The 22327-nt window shown below is 56.4% G+C and overlaps 10 protein-coding genes across 10 annotated transcripts; 7 read left to right on the top strand and 3 right to left on the bottom strand.

The window, feature by feature from the left end:
* Positions 1-61: 61 nt before the first annotated feature.
* SWC5 (swr complex subunit) lies at positions 62-1150 on the bottom strand (the record flags this gene model as incomplete). Its single annotated transcript, XM_064805444.1, has 1 exon — positions 62-1150. One exon carries the CDS (start codon positions 1148-1150, stop codon positions 62-64), a length of 1089 nt encoding a protein of 362 aa, XP_064656549.1.
* Positions 1151-1474: 324 nt separating this feature from the next.
* Positions 1475-2642, top strand: TES1_1 (acyl-CoA thioesterase; the record flags this gene model as incomplete). Its single annotated transcript, XM_064805443.1, has 2 exons — positions 1475-2542; positions 2598-2642. The coding sequence occupies 2 exons, from the start codon at positions 1475-1477 to the stop codon at positions 2640-2642; spliced, it is 1113 nt and encodes a 370-aa protein (XP_064656548.1).
* An 878-nt stretch (positions 2643-3520) lies between these two features.
* LTR77_008209 (uncharacterized protein) lies at positions 3521-4309 on the top strand (the record flags this gene model as incomplete). Its single annotated transcript, XM_064805442.1, has 2 exons — positions 3521-4027; positions 4079-4309. 2 exons carry the CDS (start codon positions 3521-3523, stop codon positions 4307-4309), a joined length of 738 nt encoding a protein of 245 aa, XP_064656547.1.
* A 769-nt stretch (positions 4310-5078) lies between these two features.
* LTR77_008208 (uncharacterized protein) lies at positions 5079-5570 on the top strand (the record flags this gene model as incomplete). Its single annotated transcript, XM_064805441.1, has 1 exon — positions 5079-5570. One exon carries the CDS (start codon positions 5079-5081, stop codon positions 5568-5570), a length of 492 nt encoding a protein of 163 aa, XP_064656546.1.
* A 74-nt stretch (positions 5571-5644) lies between these two features.
* LTR77_008207 (uncharacterized protein) lies at positions 5645-7550 on the bottom strand (the record flags this gene model as incomplete). The annotated part of the gene is made up of 5 exons (XM_064805440.1): positions 5645-5723; positions 5787-6064; positions 6169-7003; positions 7110-7193; positions 7261-7550. 5 exons carry the CDS (start codon positions 7548-7550, stop codon positions 5645-5647), a joined length of 1566 nt encoding a protein of 521 aa, XP_064656545.1.
* Positions 7551-8514: 964 nt separating this feature from the next.
* On the top strand, positions 8515-9828 carry LTR77_008206 (uncharacterized protein; the record flags this gene model as incomplete). The annotated part of the gene is made up of 4 exons (XM_064805439.1): positions 8515-8700; positions 8758-8853; positions 8908-9138; positions 9190-9828. 4 exons carry the CDS (start codon positions 8515-8517, stop codon positions 9826-9828), a joined length of 1152 nt encoding a protein of 383 aa, XP_064656544.1.
* An 860-nt stretch (positions 9829-10688) lies between these two features.
* Positions 10689-13697, top strand: LHS1 (lumenal Hsp70 protein; the record flags this gene model as incomplete). Its single annotated transcript, XM_064805438.1, has 1 exon — positions 10689-13697. One exon carries the CDS (start codon positions 10689-10691, stop codon positions 13695-13697), a length of 3009 nt encoding a protein of 1002 aa, XP_064656543.1.
* A 462-nt stretch (positions 13698-14159) lies between these two features.
* On the bottom strand, positions 14160-15990 carry PSD1 (phosphatidylserine decarboxylase 1; the record flags this gene model as incomplete). Its single annotated transcript, XM_064805437.1, has 2 exons — positions 14160-15929; positions 15961-15990. The coding sequence occupies 2 exons, from the start codon at positions 15988-15990 to the stop codon at positions 14160-14162; spliced, it is 1800 nt and encodes a 599-aa protein (XP_064656542.1).
* A 209-nt stretch (positions 15991-16199) lies between these two features.
* Positions 16200-18563, top strand: LTR77_008203 (uncharacterized protein; the record flags this gene model as incomplete). The annotated part of the gene is made up of 2 exons (XM_064805436.1): positions 16200-17181; positions 17203-18563. The coding sequence occupies 2 exons, from the start codon at positions 16200-16202 to the stop codon at positions 18561-18563; spliced, it is 2343 nt and encodes a 780-aa protein (XP_064656541.1).
* A 1440-nt stretch (positions 18564-20003) lies between these two features.
* On the top strand, positions 20004-21932 carry LTR77_008202 (uncharacterized protein; the record flags this gene model as incomplete). The annotated part of the gene is made up of 3 exons (XM_064805435.1): positions 20004-20754; positions 20808-21151; positions 21216-21932. 3 exons carry the CDS (start codon positions 20004-20006, stop codon positions 21930-21932), a joined length of 1812 nt encoding a protein of 603 aa, XP_064656540.1.
* Between the last annotated feature and the right edge of the window lie 395 nt (positions 21933-22327).

The following is a 22327-nucleotide window of genomic DNA, read 5'->3' as shown; positions in this document are numbered from 1 at the left end:
TCGTGGGTCATGATGCAGGGTATCAGAATAAGCACAGCACGTTCACCAACAAGATCCCTCATCACGCCTTCAACCGCGCATCTCTCGCCGCCCCCTCCCTCGCCATCTCCACCCTCCCCAAGAAACCCTCGCGATCCAGATACGCACGCCCGCCTTTCCCATACCGCTCCAACTCCTCCTTCAGTCCCTCTTCGCCCTCCACGAAACCCCGCCAGTCCAGCGCGCTCTTCTGCACAGTCGTCATGCGTTGCGCTTTCTTGCGCTGCTCCTCTGTCGCGCGCTTCTCGGCCTGCACGACGTCCAGGCGGGAGGGCGCGCGCGGGCGCAGGAATTGAGGGGGCACGTTCTTGACTGCGCCGGTGGGGTTGGGTTCGAAGAGGGAGGGACGGCGGAGGGGGCGGTGGAGTGCTGATGTAGAGGTTGGGGTGGGGTTTTGAGAGGCTGAGGGATGGGAGGCGAGGTATTGTTGCGCCTCTTTTGAGGCTCGAGGAACGCGTTCGCTGACTGAGGTCGTTTCGCCGGCGTAGTTGATTAGGCGGGTGATTGTGATCATGTCCTCCTCATCGACTACCTCCGCCTTCTTAGTGGCCGTATCAGCGGCGATGTTTTCCTTATCCCCCTCCGCATCCACATCCATCCCATCCCCATCCTGCTCCTTCCCAACCTCCCGCTGTAGAAACCCCTTCGTTTCCCTCCCCACCCCCAACCCACTCAACTCCGCCCACACCGCATCAACATCAATCGTCACCTCCCCCACCGGCTCCCTCTTCCGCTGTTTCCGCTCGACCTTTTCCGCCAGTCGCTGGGCGCGAGTCTTAATCAGCCCCCCTTCGCCGGCGCTTTCGTCCTCGTCTGCTGCCTCTGGTGCATCGGGTTGGTGCTTGCCATGCTTGCGTCTCCGCTTCTTCGATTTGCGCTCGTTTATCGTGGCTTCGTCGCCGGAGTCGAGGTCGGCGTCTAGGGATGCTTGTGTGGCCTTGCGCTTTTGGGTAGGTTTCGATTTCTTGGTTGTGGTTGTTTCCTCGTCGTCTTCTGAAGAGGCGGAGGCGGAGGCGCCATCGTTGTCGACGTCGGGGTTGAAGTCCTCGTCGGCATTCTCGTCGTATGTCTCTTCGGGCTCGGCGTCGACGTCTTGGATTTGGTGCGCCATGGTGTGGTAAAGTAATGTTGGAGGGCTTCGCGACTTTCACATGAAAGCAGAAAGTTGACCAATCAGCGTAGCACCGCCTTAACAGAAGCACCAGGCCGGAAAGCTCCGATCAACCTCGGCTCGACGTGATGATCCCGAGCGATGTTGTTCAGATGAGGTGAGATGAATAGATAGGAGCAGCGGACACGAGAAAGAACGTACAACGTGGATGTTACTCAGACGATGCGCTCGACTCTTATAAAACAATAGCCGACGCCAACATTTCCGCTTCCCTACCACCCTACCCTTCCTACACCACCTCCACCACCCCTCCCCTTCACCATCATGCCCGGCCACCCCACCCTAATCAAACCCCCGGGCCCCTCCCAAAACAAATCCGCCATCGAAGACGTCCTCGAACTCACCCAACTCGACGACATCGAACCCAACCTCTTCACCAACACCCGGCCCCTCTGGCACCCCCCCGGCGCCCGCGGAATCTACGGCGGCGCCGCAATCGCGCAATGCCTCGCCGCCGCCCAACGCACCGTCCCGAATAACTTCACCGTTCACAGCATGCACTGCTACTTTGTGCTGAACGGCAACGCGGACGTGCCGATCATCTACCACGTCGAGCACGTGCGGGAGGGCAGGAGTTTCTGCACGCGGACGGTGCAGGCGCGGCAGCGGGGACAGCCGATCTTCACGACGACGCTGTCGTTCATGCGGGAAGGGGCGGGCGGGAAGAAGCAGGTCACGCATTCGCATCCGATGCCCGCCGGGGTGGTGTTGAAGGATGTCGAGGACGAGGACATTTATCGCGGGAAGCACAGTCCGTTCATCAGCCAGCGGATCGATATCATGAACGATGAGAGCGGCGACGTACACACGAAGAAGCCGCGGCAGTGGATTAAAGCGAGAGGGAGGATTAGCGAGGCCGGAGGCCACCAGGCGCATTTGTCTGCGCTGGCGTATATGAGCGATTCGTATTTTATCGGGACCGTAGCGAGGGTGCATAAGCTGTGGCGGCATTCGACGGATTCAAAAAAGAATGCTTCTGGCGGGGGTGGAAAGATGGGCATTACCCCGGAGATGATTAAGAAGCTGAAGTCGATGGATGACGAGACGCTGAAGAGGATGGAGGGGATGGACGAGGATGTGATTGCTCAGCTCAAGTCGTTGGATGTGAATGAGAAGGGGGAGATCGTGTTTGAGGAGGCTACCCGACGGCCAGAGATCGGGATGATGGTCAGTCTGGACCATAGCATTTACTTCCACTCGCCGAGGGATTTCCGCGCGGACGAGTGGTTGTATACCGAGTGTGAGAGTCCGTGGTCGGGCGATGGGAGGGGTCTGGTGATGCAGAGGATGTATACGAAGGAAGGTAGATTGGTGGCCAGTTGTGTGCAGGAGGTGAGTGTCGTCGATCTAGAGCTTGTGACTGTGATGCTGACTGACTGTCAATCAGGGCGTTGTGCGGTTACGACAAGATACTCCGGCTTCGAAACTCTGATTATCCCTTCGGCTGGAGCATCTCTCTGTTGCATTTCACCATCAACGAAGACAAGTACTGCCAAACAAGGGACAGCGAAAGCGGCCGACTGAGCATATCTTGCACTCTTCTCCAAGACGCGGTTGCGGCCAAAAAGCCAACATCGCTCTCCTCAGCAGGCGGTCGCTGTCTGCGAGAATGTCCCTTGATCGGCTCACTCTCACACATTGGGCTGCTTTCACCGTCGACAGCTTGACTGCATAGCAATCTTTCTAGACAATCGTCCGAAGTACACGTACTAGTTAATAACGCTGCTGATGTCGAGGCTCAATCACCAATTTTAGCCCGGCGTCTAACCTCGAGCCAATCAGAGCCCATGCCGCCAAGGAGCCCTTCCGACGCCTTGCTCTACGCGCTGCCTCCCCCTTCTACCTACAACTCGCTTCGTTTCAACCATCTCCTTCGCACCATACAACACTCTTTCCCATTGTCTTCCCCACACCTCTGCTCAAGAAGGCTGTCTTGGCCAGACCTCCATTTGGGTCGTGTAGGTGTAGCCGCCTTGCACGACCACTCAGGACATGGCGTTATCAACACGACGCCAATGGCTGCAGAAGGATGTCGCGATGCAGGAACATCACGCTGATAGGCGCTGCAGAGGCGTTTGCGTGATCTGCGGGGTGGTAGGTATAGAAGTGCTGGACGGCCGGAGGGTACGGTTTCTTGTTTTTTGCCTGTCTTTCATTCACGGTCCTTCGTTTCTTATTACTCTCTCGGTAAGACAGAGGGAGGAAGAGGTGTACTACGTTGAAGAGGGTCTTGAATCTTCAAGACCATCACAGCTAGCACTGCTTTGGACAATCCGTTCTCAGCTCGACTCACGCTCTTGAACCGCAACGATGGCGAACAACCTCCGCAACCCGACCCTCGGTCTCGCCCTCCTCTCGCTGGGCCTCAGCATCGCCGTCATCGGTACTGCCGGCCGCAGCTTACATGTCTATTACTCCGAGCACAGCACGAACATGTGGCTACTTCCCGTCTGGCCGAACCACTTCGACCTTCGAGAACTGCAGATGCTGGTCGGAAGCGCTGCAGCGGTGGTGGTGTGCAACCTTGTGCTTGGGACGAGCTTGGTGGTTGCTAAAGTGAGCATCCTGCTCACATTCGACGGTGGGAGAGCAAACGCTGACATCCGCCTTCAGCTGCCAGCCAACGGCATCGTCGTCGTGTCCTCCTTCCTCAGCACCATCGTAATGATGATCGCCCTCATCTTCACCACCGTCCTCAACTGGCGCGCTCCTCACCGCGACACCCTCAAAACCTGGACATGCCGCTGGAGCAACGTACCCCGGAGCCTCTACAGCCTTGGGCCACCAGAACAGTTCCACGATCTCTGCCAGAAGACAGTCAGTCCTCCCCATCCCACTCTCTCAAACCACTCTAACATTGTTGTTCAGCGCTTCGCCTACTTCTCCCTCATCCCCCTCTTCATCCTGCAAGTCGCGCTCCTCGGCCTGGGCATCTGGGCGCTGTTCTCCAAGCGTCCGCAACGCTCGGGACACAGGGAGCTGGAGAAGGGTGGCGACTACCCGTTGAGCAATGTCCAGAGGCAGAATGTTAGCTTCGAGACGAAGAGTGCGAGTCCGCAGAGCTATCAGACTAGGAACTTTAGTGGTGGGAAGTCGTGAGGCGGAGGGTCGGTGGGAATGAGCGAGGTATTGAGTATCATGGAGTTGGCCGGCTGACGGAGGAAGCTGGTTGTAGTAGTATTGAGGTTGGACAACGGGGTTGAACGTCTCTTTTACAAGGATTATGATTGGAATGAGCATGGTAAAGTCCGATGCCAACACCTCCTTCCGCACATCGTTCTACCATCTTTTGTCTCTCACTTCACTATATTGTTCTTCCATCGCACATGGCTTTTTGTACAAGAGCTCGTGCAGTCAACTAATACCTGTTCAAGAGGGCGACTCGCTGAGTCAGAGTACAAGTGATTGAACGACAGGGCGTGTCCTTCGCTTTGTTCATGCACAACAGCTTGATTCAACTTCCTGATCTTTCGCCACCTGTCTTCCGAACTGTGTCAGCCGTAAACATTCGTCTGTTCGTTACCATGACAGAGTCACGTATCATTCTATACGATATACCGAGCCGAGAACCTCGATCTTGCTGGTCTCCGAATACATGGAAGAGTGAAATACCTCAAGATGTCCCATGTTACCATCCATGGTGTTGATCAAAAGCAGCTCGCCTTGTGTTGAACTACAAAAAGTTGCCTTACACCACTGAATGGCTGGAGTACCCGGACATCGCCTCTAAGCTGAGTGCACTGTACGCCATTCCTTCCCTCCGTTTAATAGTACGCTGACATGTTGCAGCGGCTTGAAACCGAACCCACCTGACTCTTGGGCGGACTACTCCTGCCCAGCAATTTGCTTGCCGGACGGTGAACATATAATGGACTCTCAGACCATCGCAGAAAGGCTGGAGGAGCTGTCCCCGGCACCCTCGCTGCATCTGGACACGATGGTCCATGAATCTGTCCATGCTGCTTTGCTATCAGTCATCGGTGCCGCGAGGCCCACAATTATACTAGCAGCTCAGCAGAACATCCTCAGCGAAGGATCCGCGGCCTGGCATGCTCAAGATCGCGAGCGGAGGTTCGGCAAGTCGGTAGAGCAATGGGAGAAAGACGAAGGTGGCGAGAAGGGATGGAAGGCTGCGCAGCCTGGTCTTGAGGCGGTTAAAGCTGAGTTGAATAGGCATAAGAGGGATGAAGGACCATTCGTTCTTGGGGGGACGGTAAGCTACGGTGACTTCCTTATCGCTGGGTTCTTTGAATGGCTGAGAAGGGCTGATGCCTCTCTGTATGAGCGGTATGTCAGGTATGATGAAAGCTTTAAAAAGCATCGTGAGGCCTGTGAGCCGTGGCTGGCCAGAGATGATTAGAAGATCTATATCTATCGACTTCGACACATCGCCTTGTTGGACGACTTTGTAGGAGTTGTGCCTTTGCAGCTCGTCTACATGATCTCTTGCACGTCTCGACGGACGTATTCCACCGGGCCATCGTAGACCTTCCGTGCTTTGTAAAAGTACCAGCTGTGGGTACATTGTTAGCACGCCTGAACAATTTCTTGGCAAGGAACCTTTTCGCCGACTTACCTGAAACTCAGGATGATCAACGAGCCAAACATCAGACATGCCCAGTTCATCTCGTCTGGCTTTGGGTTCGGCTTGTAAGGGAAGAAGATGAAGATGAACGCCACGATCAAGTACACGAGGGCGGCAATGTTGATCGGCAGGCCCATGCGTCCGAGGGAGTATCTGGTCGGAGGGAAGTCGTTGCCGTCGAAGCGGCGGTAGATGATGGTGCTGAGGATGCAGATGTAGCATGCATATGCACCGGCGGTACTGATGGAAAGGATGATGTTGAAGGCAACCTGGTGATCACGTCAGCAAGCGTCTTTGATTGCGGATTGGGGAAAGAAGGTTCTCAGAGCGCGTGCTGTCTTTGAGAATACTACCATCCACTGATGTCACTTACCGTCGAGCCGATGACGATGAGCGAGAGAAGAGCAGCGACAACCATGGTAACGACCACTGCGTTCCTGGGAATACCGTCGGTGTGGACTCGAGCCAGCCACTCTGAATAAGGGAGGGCCTTGTCGCGGGCAAAGGCCCAGAGCTGACGCGAAGAGGTCATCACGCTGTTGACCTGCAGGGTGAAGAAATTGATAAGAATGATGACGATGAACACAATCGTCGCAGCTTTCGATCCAGTAATGCGGTAGATGACGGCGACCCATGGCTGTTCGTTGTAATCCCACAGGTGAGGGTCGTCGAGCGGTCCAAGGTTGAATACGAAACTGATCAGAGCGATGAATCCAATCAGGTAGTTGACCCCTGACGCGGAGACCATTGCACGTGGAAGCACGTAGCTCGCATCTTGGAGCTCCTCAGCGAGATGGACGGCAGGGTCGCCTCCGATAAAGGTGGCGATGGGACCGATGAGACCAACAAGCGCTGCTAGCCCTGGACTGCCCCATTCGTAGTCATCGTTGAACGTAAAGAACACATCGTATGCATTCGTGTTCGGACCCGGCCCCATGACCCAGAGGATGGCGATGAAGGCGATGAAGCCCAAGCCGTGTGCCACGACTGCCAGGCCTTCAGCCAGATCCAACTTTTGCATGACGAAGACGCTCAGGAGCACCGCAGTCAGGGACGAGAGGATCGTCAGGAGAGAGGCCTGCCAGCCCTGGCCGACAAAGTCCGGGTTGACGACTGTGATGAGAGCGAGGATTTGGTTCGAGAAGATGTACGCGCACGAGGACAAGCTGACTTGCCAGGCGATAAGGCCGAACCAGCCGACGGCGTAACTGAGCTGCTTTTGAACGGATCGAGGAGCAATTTCCGAGACCCAGTGATATTGTCCTACGGGGCGTAAAGTTAAAAATGGTGGTCTTCTCAGAAGCAGGAGCTCACTTGCCTCCGCTGGTAGGAGCCATTGAAGCTACCTCGGCCATGCTGACGACAGTCAAGAAAACACCCGTGATAACGAGGATAGTCCTAGACAGCGAGGAGTGTCTGTCAGTCCATGTCGCCTCGATGCTGCTCTTCTGGAAGGCAGACATACATCCATATCGCTCCACCAGTGCCTCCGTTGGCCAGCGAGTAGACACTGGTCACAATCGAGAACTCCCAGCAGTTCCCGAGCACGATAATATAGCCCGCAATGGAAAAGTATCTGAATCGACGCTTCAATTGCTGCTTCTTTCCGAGCCGGTACATATCCCGCTTGTCATGGCTGGGATCGTAATCTCGGTCGAGATCCGGCTGGTCCTGGAAGCCATCGTCCTCGTGCTTGATGGGTGTGGCCGTGTAGCCAGGCTGCTTGTTCAGCTCTTGAAGCTGGATGTCCGCCATTGTAACGACAAAACGAACACCACAACGAACGATGAGGTGCGGAAGGAAGGAGATGTGACACCGCAGGTGACACAGGATCAGCTGAGCAGCACAAAGAAAAGAAGGAGACGAGACGAAAGCTGATCAGGAAACACGACGGCAAACCACTGCACCGAACCTCGCGTATGCCCATGTGGAGGGCGGGGATACCGACCGCTTGCACAACTCGGCATGTTGACTCAAGCGACGGCAATCTACTGCAGCCGTGTTGCATGAGGCGTTATCTCGACCAATGTGCAGCACGGGAATCAATGTGTTACCGTATGAGGACGGACTAAAGTGCGAGGGATCAAGCTATCGGCGGCCCTAAGCAAGCTCAAGCCCCGGACCGTGGCAAGCGTGGCTGTCGATGGCGTTCGGCTCGCGAGCCGAAAGAACGTGCTAAGATCGACGTCGAGTCTGGACTAGAGACCTCACTTGCAGGGTGTACTTCCATGCTAGTGCTTGAGGGACCTGGTGGTTCGCATTCGTAGAGATACGGCTGAGCTTCACGGCAGATCGTAGACAACGAGATTCCTTCGACATGATGTTCTGTTGTCTGGCAAGACACTTGCCAAATCACGACCATAATCCCCAGATACTCTTCAACTGGTCTCTGCCCCCAAACCCATCGATCAACGTCGGTCCAACCAGACCGAGCTATCTTATCGAATGGCTGACCCTGGCCAGCCGGGCTTTCCCTCCACCTTGGCACCGCATCACTAGACCGCAACCAGCACGCCTCTCCGGCAAGCCCCCGGGGGGTCCAAGGCGTGTGCAAGGATAGCTTAGTCGTTTCAAGCAGACCAACCAAGAATGAAGATAAGGCCGCTACCATGCTACCTAACAGGAGGCTGTAGATGCAGGTCCCAGGCTCGAGCCAGACCAACTTTATAATCATGGCTAGTAGCTTCGTCGACGGTGTCTCCAGCTCCGCTATTTCACCATGTCGACTCTGAAGACACCGCTCATTGCTGGAGGGTTCGGGACGCCGACAGACGACGATGGACGACCGTGGTTATGGTTTGTTGGTATTGTGTGCTGTACTTACAGTGTCATTGCCCTGGCCATCAGGTTCATGGCGAAATGGGACCTGATGGGGATCGAAGATATATTGATCGGGGGCTCATACGTGCGTACTTCCAACGAGGACAATGCAAAGGTTGTCGTAGCTGATCGAACAGCGCAGGTCTTCGCCGTCGTCTATTGGGGCCTGTTCGATCGCGCGTTGTGGGATGGAATGGGAGCGTCGAGAGCCAGGGACAGCTTAGCAGAAGCTTCTGAGGTAGGCCGTTTCGTCGCAAGATTGAATATACGCCATCGACTGACACCGTTACAGCTTTTCCGGTCATCGTGGGTGATCATGCTGGTTGCGATATACCTGGGGAAAATCTCGGTGCTGCTGTTTGCGCGCAGGATTTTTGGCGGCGCGAAAAAGCAGACCAAGGTGCTCTTCAACTGCATGATAGGATTCACAGCGGTATGCGGCGTCGCCGCGATATGTGTGACTTCTGTGGCGTGCGACTTCCACAGCACGTTTCGACCGTCCTCTAACACATGCGCTGGCCTGGTTAGTGTTTCGACGCATTGTCGAGTTGCGGAGAAGCTGACCATTGCCTAGGAAGCACGCAACACCACCATCACCGTCCTCGAAGCAGTCACCGAACTCCTGATCATCGCTCTACCTGCCGTCCTCGTTTCGAAAACAACGATGAACATCTCCGACAAGGCAACAGTGATTGCTCTGTTCAGCTTTCGACTCGTCTGCATACCCTTCATGGCAGCGGCGACAACGAGCTTCAACGAGTTCTTGTCCAGTGACTCGGACAGAGCACCGTCGCGTGCCATCGTCGCTCCGGCAATCTGGACACAAGTCGTGCTGGCCTGGTCCATCAGCTCCGCCTCATTCCCCTGCATCAAGTCGTTCCTGGCCGCCTTCGTTGCTGTCGCGGACATGCATGCAACCATGTACGGCACAACACACTCCGGCAGCAGATCGAACCGCGGCACTGCCATGGCGAGCAAGACCGGCAAGTCGCAGCAACGGAGCCAGCTTGGCAACAGCTCTGTGCTACACACGGGACAATCCAGGCAGGATGGCGATGCTGCTAGCCTGGAGAGCGACGGGTCGCAGCGGATCATGATAACCAGGAGAGTGGATGTGGATGTTGCAGTGGAGAATGCGGACTCCAAGTCGATGGCGAGGGGTAAGGACAACAAGCAGTCGGGTGTTTTTGAGGGATATACGTGGCAGGAATAGACATGGACATGGGTACGGGTGTACGATATGACTTACCTTACGAGAGACAGTGGCATGCGGGAATCTATGGCATCGAGCCATCGATCAGTAGCCATGCCGACATGCAGCACAAAATAGAGAGTTCCATTAGACCTTCATGTCAGTGCTTCTCCGCCATCTGCCGAGAGTCTCAAATCATCCCACCGGGTCGCAGAGCGCTGCTAAGGGAACTTCTCGAATATGAGGAAAGCCCGTCGACGAGAGTGTTATGGCATTGTATGTGCCATTGGGCTAGGGAGACCACTGCTAGTCATGCCTTTTGGGCCGCTTTCACTGTTATATGCTTGCTCAGTCAAGATACCATTTGTTCAGCGGGACTGTCTCGCACAGAATTAGGGGCATTGCCTGACGTTCGTGGTTCGGCCAAGTCTACTCCCACACTATCACAATAGAGAATAAACACGTTGAAAGAAAACACGACCTTGAGCGCCGTCTGCTCGTCTGCTCAAGATGGTCTGGCTTGGTGGTTTTGTTAATACAGCGTGAGAAGGCCAGGTACCCATGATCGAGCGGTCTCATCCGCAAGACGTCCGTTAGCTCCCGTTTTCATGCACCAATAGCAGCCCGCAACCCGAATACCGCAAGACGGAGGTCCGGGGGTGCCGCTTGGCTATTGACAACTGGCAGATCTGTGTATCAAAGATCTCGAATGAACAACTTGCCTGCTGCCCACGCCACGTTCAGCCGTATGAGACTACCTGTCCTTTGGCTTTACCCAAATAAACACCAATGCTATCCCGGAAGTAAGACGACCTACGTCCCTTGGATGCTTCTACAACGGACCCGAGAATAATTTCGTACCGTCTCTCTTTTCCACAAACATGGCTCCTCCAGGGCGGCGGCGTGGCGGGTCACTATCCCCAATGGCACTGTGTTTAGCATGTTTCTTCCTTTTGATCTCCACAGCGAGCGCAGCATCCAGCGTGCTTGGACTCGACTTTGGGACATTGAACTTGAAGGCGGTGTTGGTCAAGCCCGGTATTCCCCTCGAGATTGTCTTGAGCAAGGACTCGAAACGGAAAGAGACGGCGGCAGTAGCATTCAAACCGAACCGAGACTCGAAGAACAACATCATCGCCGAGGAGGGAAAGTTTCCTGAACGAGCATATGGATCGGATGCGCTGGCGCTGCAGGGACGGATACCGGGGGAGGTATATCCCAATCTGAAGCAGTTGTTGGGGTTATGGAGCGATGAGGGCTCGCAGAAGGCGATTGGGACGTACAAGGAGCGGTATCCAGCCGTTGATGCGGAGTGGAAACATGAGATTGGGACGACAATGCTAAGGAGCGAGGCGTTCTCGAACAATGAGATGCCGTGGACCGTTGAGGAATTGCTGGCGATGCAGTTTGCGAACATCAAGCGGAATGCCGAATCGATGGCGGGCAAGGGCAATGTTGTTGAGGACACGGTTATTACAATTCCTGCCTTCTACACTGCAGACGAACGACGAGCGATTGAGAAGGCGGCTCTGTTGTCTGGCTTGGTCGTCAACAGTTTGATCACTGATGGTCTGGCCGTGGGAATGGACTACGCCAAGAGCAGGACATTCCCGGAGGTGACGAAGGGAGAGAAGCCAGAGCATCACATTGTCTTCGATATGGGCGCTGGGTCGACCACAGCTACGTTGCTGCGATTCCAAGGACGAAGTGTGAAAGATGTTGGTCGATTCAACAAGACGGTTCAAGAAGTGGCGGTGCTCGGAACAGGCTGGGATCGAACTCTGGGTGGAGACAGTCTCACCGATGTTGTCTTGAACGACTTCATTGTCAAGTTCATGACCAAGCCGGTGTTCAAGAGCCGAGGCATTGAGGCTGACGCGGTCAGAGGCAACGCTCGTGCGATGGCCCGGCTTTGGAAGTCGGCAGAGCAGGCACGTACCGTACTGTCCGCCAATACCGAGACGAGCCCGTCGTTGGAGGAGCTACTGCCCGAGATTGATTTCAAAGCCAAGCTCACAAGGTCCGAGTTTGAGAGCTTGACTTCGGACTACGCAGCTAGAGTCGAGCTGCCTATCAAAGATGCATTGGCCATGGCCAAGATGACAATGGACGACATCGACTCGATCATCCTTCACGGCGGTGCGATACGGACTCCGTTCGTGCACAAGAAACTCGAGCAGATTGCCGGTGGGAGTGGGAAGCTTCGATCCAACGTCAATGCGGACGAGTCGGCAGTGTTCGGCGCAGCTTTCAAAGGGGCCGGCCTCAGCCCAAGCTTCAAAGTGAAGGAGATCCGCGACAGTGACATTGCGGTGTACCCTGCCGGCATGGACTACACAGACAACGGCAAGCCCAGGAAACAGGTCCTCTTCGGTGCCTCCAGCCCCGTCGGCAACGGCGCGACCACCAAGCAGGTCACGTTCAAGGACAAGGACGATTTCGTATTCAAGCTTTACCAGCACACTGGAGACATCGACAGAGCGTTCGCTGTGATTGAGGTCCAGAACTTGACGTCGTCTGTTCAGGAGCTTAAGACCAAGTTCGGATGTGAGAAGGATGACGTGACGACTAAGTTCAGCATCAGGCTCAGTCCGTCCGACGGGCTGCCTGAGGTTTTGTCTGGATCAGCGAGCTGCGAAGTCGAGGGCACTGGCAAGGGCGAGAGCATCGGCGACTCGGTCAAAGACTGGCTTGGGTTTGGCAAGAAGAAGGACCAAGAGCCTCTCGCAGAAGGTGAGGAAGCTGGACCGACTGAAGAGGTGGAAGCGTCAAGTTCGACATCTTCACCAGAGACTACAAGCGAATCCGCAACTGGGTCTTCGACTGATGCATCGGCGTCGAGCTCAAAGGTACCGGAGAAGCCGAAGAAGAGGACGGAGAGTATTGCCCTCGCCATTAAAACAATGCCGCAAGGCAACCCTCAGCCAGCGCCTGAGATGATGAAGCAGATGCGGGATCGTCTTGTCGCGTTTGACAAATCTGACCGCGCTAGGGTGCAGCGCGAGGAGGCACTGAACGTGCTTGAGAGCTATACTTACTACGTCCGTGACTTCCTGAGCAACGCCGATTACGAAGCATTCGGCACCGACGCCACCCGCAAGGAGATCAACCAGCTCCTATCGAAGGCACGAGACTTCATGGAAGATTCGAAGGAGGTCTCGAAGGCGACCAAGGAGACTTTCATGGGCAAGCACGATGAGCTGAAGAAGCTGGTCGAACCGATTCAGATCCGACGAAAGGAAGATGCCGCTCGACCAGAAAAGGTGGAAGCGCTGAAGACCAGCCTCGAGCAGACGGAGAAGCTGGTCGAGATGGTTCGCGCGCAGGTCATGCAGGCGAACGACGCCAAGAGCAAAGCCGAGGAGTTCGATGCCTCGCAGAGCGCAGATGCGGACAGCAGCGGTGCTACTCCTTCTGGTGGCCTCGATGATCTTGAAGAGCCAGACGAAGCATCAGCGACCGATTCCAACCCACTCGGCCCGAAGTACAGCAACGCAGCAGACTTCTCCGCCTACACCGAAGTCGATCTCGCCGGCGTGAGCGACGCATACGAGTCCGCCAAACAGTGGCTCACAGAGAAAGAAGCCGAGCAAGCGAAGCTCAAACCTCACGAGGAGCCAGTGCTGCTGACTAAAGACATCGAAAAGAAAGCCAACGAGCTCAGCGAAGTGATGCGAGATCTGTTGTACAAGAAGATGAAGGCACCCAAGAGCAGCAGCTCGTCCAAGAAGCCGAAGAGCTCGAAGACGAAAGCGAGTAAGAAGAAGAGTGCTAGTTCGACGGCGGCGGAGGAGGCGACACCGTCGTATGATGTGCCTTCGGAAGAGGAGATTTTGAGCATGGTGGAGGAGGCGAAGGAGACGAGGGGTGCGGCGCATGAAGAGCTGTGATGAGATTGCGGGTTTGTATATAGAAGCGTTTGCATAGAGCTATATGATTAGTCGAACACTTCGTCTGACGTCCCTTTGAGGCATGATCCATGAATTGCTCGTTTCGCCCTCCACGTCTTCGACGCTCCGTCCCTCTGCCTTGCGGACTGGCAGTCGAGCAAGTGACCGTGGAAGCGGTCCACCAGTAACATCTGGCAGTCTCCTCCTAGATCCAGTTACTCCCCAAAGAACTACATTACTCCCTTTGACAGGCTGTCGTTGATTGTGAGAACACATCCCATCGCCCAATTGACAGCGCGTACGCCCTCAGAGACTCTTCGGTTCCCGCACAGAGATAGGATGCTGTGGCCAAAAACTCAAATAAGGTACGTACGTATCGCAAGCACGCAAGCACGCTCATACGCAGTACTATACACTTTCGCAAGTAATGAACAGAGCTTTGGCACTCGCCCTCATAACCACCTACACCTTCCCACCCAACACCCCCTCCTCCTCCCCATCGTCACAAAACCCCAACTTCTCTCCCACCTTCACCAACTGCCCCTTCCGCACATTCCACCTCCAACCCCCCTTCCTCTCCACCTCCCCCTGCTCATCCACCGTAACCCCCTCGTCAAAACTCGGCCGCACGCCCTTGGGCGCCTCAAAAACCATCACAATCGTACTGCCGAGCTGGAACCCGCCCATTTCCTCGCCTTTCTTCAACGCGTGGCCGCCGAGCACGGGGCTGGAGGACGCGTAGGTGGCTTCCGCGTACCCGGCGTAAGGCTCGCCTTTGCGTTGTGCTTCTTCCGCGGCGCGGTCGGCGAGGGTGTCGGTGAGCAGGCTGTTGGTGCGGAGTTCGCGGTCGAAGTTGACGACGATGGAGCCGACGTTGGTCGCACCGACGGGGGTGTAGGAGAAGAAGCCGTATTTCCACCTTCCCAGCAACACAACGCGTTCGTTGAGGGTGAAGAGGCCCGGAAGTGTGCGCTGCAGGTAGGGAGACACGGAGAAGAGTTCTCCAGCGAAGTGGCGACGGCTTTCCACGACCCAGCTCACGGGGCTGTGGAAGCGGTGGTAGTCGCCCGGCGCGAGGTAGACGACGCAGTAGTAGAGGCCCATGGGCACGTCGGCGGTGGCGGGGTAGTACCACGGCTTTGGCGCGCGCGGGGAGAGGGCGAGGTCGGCGCTGACTTCGGCTTCGGCGCCGTGGGCGGGACGGGTGGACTGGTCGGAGGGGCCGTCGAGGATGGGTTCGACGTCGTCGTCTGCGGGGCCGCCTTCGCGGTGCTTTCTAGGCTTGCGCTTTTTGCTGCTGGTGTCGCCGGAGAAGAGGTTGGGGAGGGTGTAGGAGATGCCGTTTACTTGGGCGAATTCCTCGTCGGAGCGGATGACCTCGCTGTCACTACTTTCGCGGTGTCGATCTTTGCTAGGTTGAGGAGAGTTGGGTGAGCCGGCGATGTTGGACGTGACTTCGCTGTGGTGCTGGTGGTGGTTTGTGCCTGATGTGGGCTCGGCGCCTAGCAGAGCGTCGACAGAGTAGGTGACGCCTTTGACTTGTTCGACCTCGCCGTGCTCGATGTAGCCGAACTGTATGACTCGGCCATCTGCAGGGCTGAGCAAGGCGTTAGGATGAGGGTCGAGAGGCCGCACGCCTGGTTTCAGTGTACGGTAGAAGAACTCGGCGAGATTCCGATAGCTGTGTAGGTCCGGCTCGGATATCTCGTCGAAGTTGACGCCAAAAATGGTACCATACAGCTTGAAGCCTGGGACTCGCAAGTAGTAGGGTATCTCCAGCTCGTTGAACTTGCCCCATAACCTGCTCAAGAACTTCAAAGGCAGAGTGCTCATGATCTGCACCGACCATGGCCCGGAAGGACGTATGCGCTGCCGCTTCTTAGGCCGTAGAGGTCCCGCGTCTCCATCGTCGCCGGCATTGCTCTCATGCTCCCTGATCCATTCTTCTTCCTGATTCCTACGCTCGCGCTCCTGGATGCGGTAGAACTGGAAGACTCCGAGGAAAGCGATGCCGAGGGCAATGGGAATGGGCTGCCACTTGATGGGTGTCTTGCGCCATGCGTCGCTCGCCCTTGAGCCGAAAGACTCTTTGCGATGTGGCTTCTGGCGACCGAAGGAGGCTCGCTGACTGCTGGTGAATGCTCGTCGTTGTCGTGAGTGTATAGGGTGTGATCTAAGGGTGCGGAAGAGCGCCGGTCGGAGCGCTTTAGTAGGTGGCATGTTGATGTTCGGCTATTGTATAGGTGTCATGGTATCGACGTACAGCATCTCTCTGCACACTGTACAGGTACATGTAGTCGCCGTCCAAAAGAAAGGGTATAGCATGACGTCGGAGTGTGGCTTCGGCTATATACTCGCGTGGCTCGAACGCGTTGGTCTGAGCACCACCTGTCAAAGATGACACCTCGCCTGCTTGACAACTACAAGTATACATCTAACAAGATGTCCAAGACAGTTCGGAGTTCTCGATAGCATCTACACCTACCGGAGGACCGCCTCAACATGGCACCAGCACAACCACCAGAGACCATCACCCTCAAAGTGAAGGTCCCGCCAGGCCATCTCACCCTACCAGCCATATCTGGCGAAGGCAGCACCACTGTCTCACAAGACTCCTACGACCTAGGCTCCTTGCCCGTGTCCACTACCGTCGGCGCTCTTCGCCAGCAGATCCAGTCTGCCATCCCAAGTAACCCAGCACCGGAACGCCAACGACTGCTCTACGGTGGCCGGGCACTGGTCAACAACGATCAAACGCTGGCAGACGCATTCAATACCAAGCGAGATGCAAGTCAGACGGACTATGTCATCCACCTTCTTGTCGGGGGCGCGGGGATGAGCAGTGGACCGCGTGGTCATCAAGCGAGTCGAAGCACGAGTGCTGTGGAGGGAATGGGAGGAGCGAGGGACGCCCGTACGTCTCCAGTACCTGGACAACAGCCAGCCCCACACGCTGGAGCCCAAGGACCTCAGGGCTTGGGAACAATGCGCCAGGCTGCTGAAAGATTGCGGGCGCAGATGCCGCCGCACCTTCGAGAGCGCGCACAAACAGGGCAGGCCAATGGAGCACCGCCATTCCCTATGCCGGGTATGCCAGGCCAGCCGCCGATGATGGGCGGGGCGATGCCGCCGGGTATGGGCCTGCCTCCAGGGTTTCCTATGCCACCGCACATGCCTACGCCTGGCCAGCAGCAGCCACAGCCAAATGGACAAACACCTTCTAGAACAGACGGAAATCAGACGCCTGCAGAGGCGCCGCAGGGAGCGCAAAACCAAGGCAATATACCAGCTGGACAGCAGCCGCAGCAGCATGGCAACCGTCGGCCGGTCAGCGGTCAAGGCTTTCACGTACAGGGCGTCGGGCCCAACGGGCAGAGATTCGAGATCCACCAGCAGACACTGAACTTCCCGCACATGACTCAAGGTCAGCCCGGTCAGGCTATGCAGATGCCAATGCCGTTTGGTATGCCCCAGATGCAACCAGGTATGCCTCAAATGTTTCCAGGTATGCCTCCACCACAACCACCACGACAGCCTAATGGACCTTCGGCGTTGGAGCGCGCACGAGAAAACATGACCGAGATGCGACGGATGCTGGAGGAGATGCGAAATCAGACCGACGCTCCCTCAGAAGAAGAGCGACGGAGGAGGATTGACGAGATGGAGCAGCGCGTGATAGGTGTGAACAACTACATCGACCCGCTTAATGCGATACCTACTGCGACTCCAACGACCACTGGAGGGGCAGATGCGACGGGCAGGCGTTCGGCGCCGCCCAACACCGGAGCACCACCATTTCTGCAGCCTCCCATGTTCATGAACAGGCCGCCACAATTCCAGGCTATGGCTCAAGCACCGCGACTGAACGGCCCATCAGTTCAAGGGCAGTCACCATCGCCTCGCAACCCAAGCGATGTGACAGCCTATCTTCTCTCCGGCCCTCAAGGACCGCAAGCTCTGCTATTCTCGCCCCAGCACGGGATGTTTCAGGGCTCACTCCCACGTGCCAGCCCAACACCTACCGCAACCACCACTCAACCCACTCCAACCCAGCAACCCCAACAAGGCCACCAACAGCACCAGCCCCGCGGCATCCCCCTCCCCGACGCCGGCGCCCTCGCCCAACAAGCACAAGCACAAGCAGGCGAAGCCAACCAAGCCGCCGCGGCACCCGACCCTCTCGGTCCCCTCCAACCCATCCTCGCGCACGTCTGGCTCCTCCTACGCATTCTGATTTTCGCCTACTTTCTCCTCGGCACGAACATGGGCTACACACGTCCTCTAGTCCTCGCAGGCATCGGCATGGTCTTCTGGGCCATCCGCATGGGTGCGCTAGGCGACGGCGCGGCGGTGCGGAGATGGTGGGAGGGCGTGCTTGGAGGGGAGGGACGTCCTGAGCCGCGAGGCCAAGCAGCTAACGAACAGGCGCACGGTCAGGCGCAGGCTGGTGGACAGCACCGTATGCCGACGCCCGAACAAGTGGCGCAGCGCTTATTACACGAAGAAGCCGAGCGGGATAGGGCTAGAGGTGGGAGGGGATGGTTGCGCGAGCAAGTGCGGCCGGTGGAAAGAGCGGCGGCGCTTTTTGTGGCGAGTTTGTGGCCCGGGATTGGGGAGGCGCATGTGCGGGAGCAGAGGAGGGCGAGGGAGGAGGCGGACGCGGAGAGGAGGAGAGTTGAGGGGGAGGAAGCGGAGAGGAGGAGGGAGGCGGAGGAGAGGGAGAAGGGGACTGAGGGGAGTAAGGAGAGCGCTGAGGGTGGCGCTGAACGTAGTGGGAGTGGAGGCGTGGCTGCGGAGGCAGGTGAAAGCGCTCGCGCGACTACGAGCGGCAATGCTGTGGGGGAGGAGGGCAGCGGATCTACCTAACATGAAGCTGGTGACAGTACTACCTTCGCATAGGTATGCTCGTTGCGATCAATGTACACATGTGTGAATGCCACCAGGCTCACTTGTATTGAGACGTTTTGCACCTGGCATTCTTCTCCCAGACCAAATCGCACCCCGAAAGGCCACATCACTCTCGTCGGTGGGCGGTCATCGTCTGTGAGAAGGTCCCTTACACGGCTCGCTCTGATCTGGTGGGCCGCTTTCACTGTCGACAGCTTGAACCCGTAAAGACATTTTATCAGCGTTCGCAGTCCTGGGTCTTGGGTCGAAAAGCGGCCGCGTCTTCGCTTTCCCTCCGTCCCCGTCCCTTCCAGAACTCTCATACACACTTGGAGATGCTGAGGTCCGAAGTCCGCCAACCCGGTAGCCATCGTCTAGTAGAAATCTAGATCCCTACCATGTCCCCTTCTACAAAACAGCCGCAATTTCGTACTGTAAGCTATCGCACCACCCGCGACTTTGGTAAGCAAACACACTCGGCTCCACTGCGGTGACCATTCAGGGGTGGTGGCGGGAGCGGAAGGTATTTGGGCACGCCTTGCGCCGGCGGGTCTTGGGTCCGCCTGTTTCAGCAGCAACACGAGAGCGAAGGGAGGTGCCATTGACGGGAGCTTGGCGGATTGCCTTGTGGATGGGACTGGGATGTGATTTGCGTTCGGTTTTGATGCGTTGAGAGCGGCGAGAATTGATGTTTGCGGGTGAGAGTCTTGGTTGAGACGGATCTGGTGGTTTGTTGCGCTGTGCGGTGGTAATGTCCAGCCCTGAGACATTACAGTGCGTTAGGGCCCCATCAGTCAGGCCATGTAGAAGATAGATAGCCTCATGAAAGGCTTGATCTGGCCGAATGCTGGCACAAGACCCATGATGGCATTGTCAGCAATGGTAGTAATGCTCAGAAGCGTTTCCATCTGTTCCAATCACATACCAGACAGTGGATCGAGAGGAATGAGAGATCAAGACTCATCGTCGGCCAATTTACAGCCCAAACCTTCCGACACCACCAATTACCCCATCCAGACTCTGCCGGAGAGATTTCAAGCACGTGCAGAGCTTTTCGGAGGCTGCATCTCTCCGTCTATCTCGCAGGGCTGAACGCTAGCGGACTTCAGATGCATGTGCTTTGACGTCCGAGACGTTTCTCTCCTTAACTCCACCCACCACGATCAGGCCACGCGCTTGCTGCCTTGCTTGGCGGGTAAGGGTGATTCATAATGGTGAATGGGCGCACGGCGAAGAATGCGCCGGGTGGGTGGACGCTGCGGCGTTCGGGCTTTGGAGATATCAATGGTTCTCCGTCATCTATATAGGAGGCAGCGACGGGTGCACTTGCGGCTTGTACTGCCTTTGAAACAGTATTCTCTTCTTCCCATCCTTTCTCGTATTGTCTGCTTCCACAAGCTTGAAGAGGGTTGATACAAAATGTCGAACTTCCTTGGGAACGACCTGAAGACTGAGAAAGACCTCGACGAAGCCAGCACGGCCGTACCGACACCCCTCTACCGCTCAACGACCACTTCGCTCCATAGCAAGGAGGAGAAGGGAGGCCTCGAAGAGCCAAAAGAATCCCACGCACCGCAGGACCACTCCACAGCCACATCCACCCACAGCATCGACAAACCCGAACAACAGCAAGAAGATGGCGGCCCGCTCGAACCAGTCGAAAGCAGCATGTACCCCGGCCCAGCGAAGCTCATCCCGATCTTACTCGGTATCTGCATGTCCATGTTCCTCGTCGCACTCGACATGACAATCGTCGCCACAGCCATCCCGAAGATCACGGATCAATTCGGTTCCTTGGATGATGTCGGCTGGTACGGTTCGGCTTTCTTCCTGACAGTTGCTGCTTTCCAGAGTACCTGGGGCAAGGCTTTCAAGTACTTCCACATGAAGTGGACGTTCATGCTTGCGATCTTCATCTTTGAGGTGGGCAGTCTGATCTGCGGCGTCGCTCCTAACAGCAAGGCGCTCATCATCGGGCGAGCTATCGCTGGTGCTGGTGGTGCTGGTGTTGCTAGCGGTGTCTACACTATTCTGGCGTTCTCTGTCCCTCCGGCGAAGGTGCCGGCCTACACTGGTATTCTTGGAGCGACGTACGCCATCGCATCGGTCGTTGGGCCACTCATTGGCGGCGCGTTTACTGATAATGTGTCCTGGCGTTGGTGCTTCTACAGTAAGTCGACGGCATATCCTCCAACCCACAGTCCTCAACTAACACAATCACAGTCAACCTCCCAATCGGTGGTCTGGCAGCCGCCATCCTCCTCTTCCTCTTCACGCCCCCCAAAGGTGCCAAACCACAGCAGGCCACAATGAAAGAGAAGTTCCTCCAACTTGACCTCGGCGGCGCTTTCATCTTCATGGCCGCCATCGTCTGCCTCATCCTCGCCCTGCAATGGGGCGGCACGACAAAACCTTGGTCAGACCCAGACGTCATCGGCACACTCGTCGGCTTCTTCGTCATTCTCGCCGTCTTCATCGTGAACGAGATCTACATGGGCGAGCGAGCCCTGCTCATCCCACGCCTGATGAAGAACAAGACCTACGCGTTGATGTCGGCCTATGTCATGGTACGTCCCCTCCCTCCCTCCCTCAACCTCCCACAACCCACCACTAACACGATTATTTTGCCAGTTCAATTGCGCCGCCTTCTTCATCCTAATCTACTATCTCCCCATCTACTTCCAATCCATCGACGACGTCTCCGCCGCCTCTTCAGGCGTCCGCAACCTCCCCTTCATCATCGCCATCGCCCTCTGCACCGTCCTCTCCGGCCTCACCATCTCCATCAACGGCGTCTACGTGCCCTGGATGATCGGCGGGTCCGTCTTATCCACCATCGGCGCCGGGCTCATATTCACCCTGGACATCGGCACTGGCTCGGGCAAATGGATCGGATACCAGATCCTCGCCGGCGTAGGGTCCGGAGTCTCGTTCCAGATCCCGATTATCGTCGCGCAAGGCGTGTCAGAGCCGAGTGACGTGAGCAGTATCTCCGCCATCATCCTGTTCTTCCAGACGATCAGCGGAGCCGTCTTCATCTCCGTCGCACAAGTCCTCTTCACGAACAAGCTGCTAGAGGAAGTCGCGGCGAACGTGTCGGGTGTCAACCCTGGCGCTGTGGTCGTCACAGGCGCTACCAGTTTGAGGGATCGGTGGGGTGGAGCGCAGTTGGCCGGGATTCTGAGGGCGTATATGGCTGGGCTGAAGGACGCCTATAGCCTTGCGATTGCGCTGGGGGGTGTGGCGTGTGCGGTTGCGGTGTTGGCGTTGGTGATTGATAATAGGAATTTGAAGGTTAAGGAGAAGTTGCAGGAGGATGCTGAGGCGAAGCAGGAAGGCAAGGCCTGAGCTGGATTGGGTATGCTGTGGGTTTTAGCGAGCATTGGGTGGTGTTGGATGAGCAGCTGGTGAATAGATTGATGGAGATGTAACTCATCTATGTGTACTACTATGCATTCCAATACGGTGATCCTGTTTCTGTCTTCCCGCTGGATTGTGGCACTAATCTTGATCTCTCCAGGTGTATCAAATGCCTCAAACCATGCTGTCGGTGGTGAAAGCGGCCCACTAGGTCAGAGTGAGCTATGCAAGGAATCTTCTCACGGATAATGAAAGCCCGCCGACGAGCATGACATGGGCTTTTTGGGAGCGATCGGGTCTCGGAGAAGACTGTCACTGTCAGTACGCTTGGCCGGCTGCTTCGACGGTCATTTGCTTGCAATATGCGTCTATCGTGTATAAGA

This window comes from Saxophila tyrrhenica, assembly GCF_035928015.1.
Source record: "Saxophila tyrrhenica strain CCFEE 5935 chromosome Unknown scaffold_13, whole genome shotgun sequence".
NCBI classification, from domain to species: domain Eukaryota; kingdom Fungi; phylum Ascomycota; class Dothideomycetes; order Mycosphaerellales; family Extremaceae; genus Saxophila; species Saxophila tyrrhenica.
Note: the sequence above shows the minus strand (reverse complement) of the source record. Positions and strands in the feature narration are given on the sequence as shown.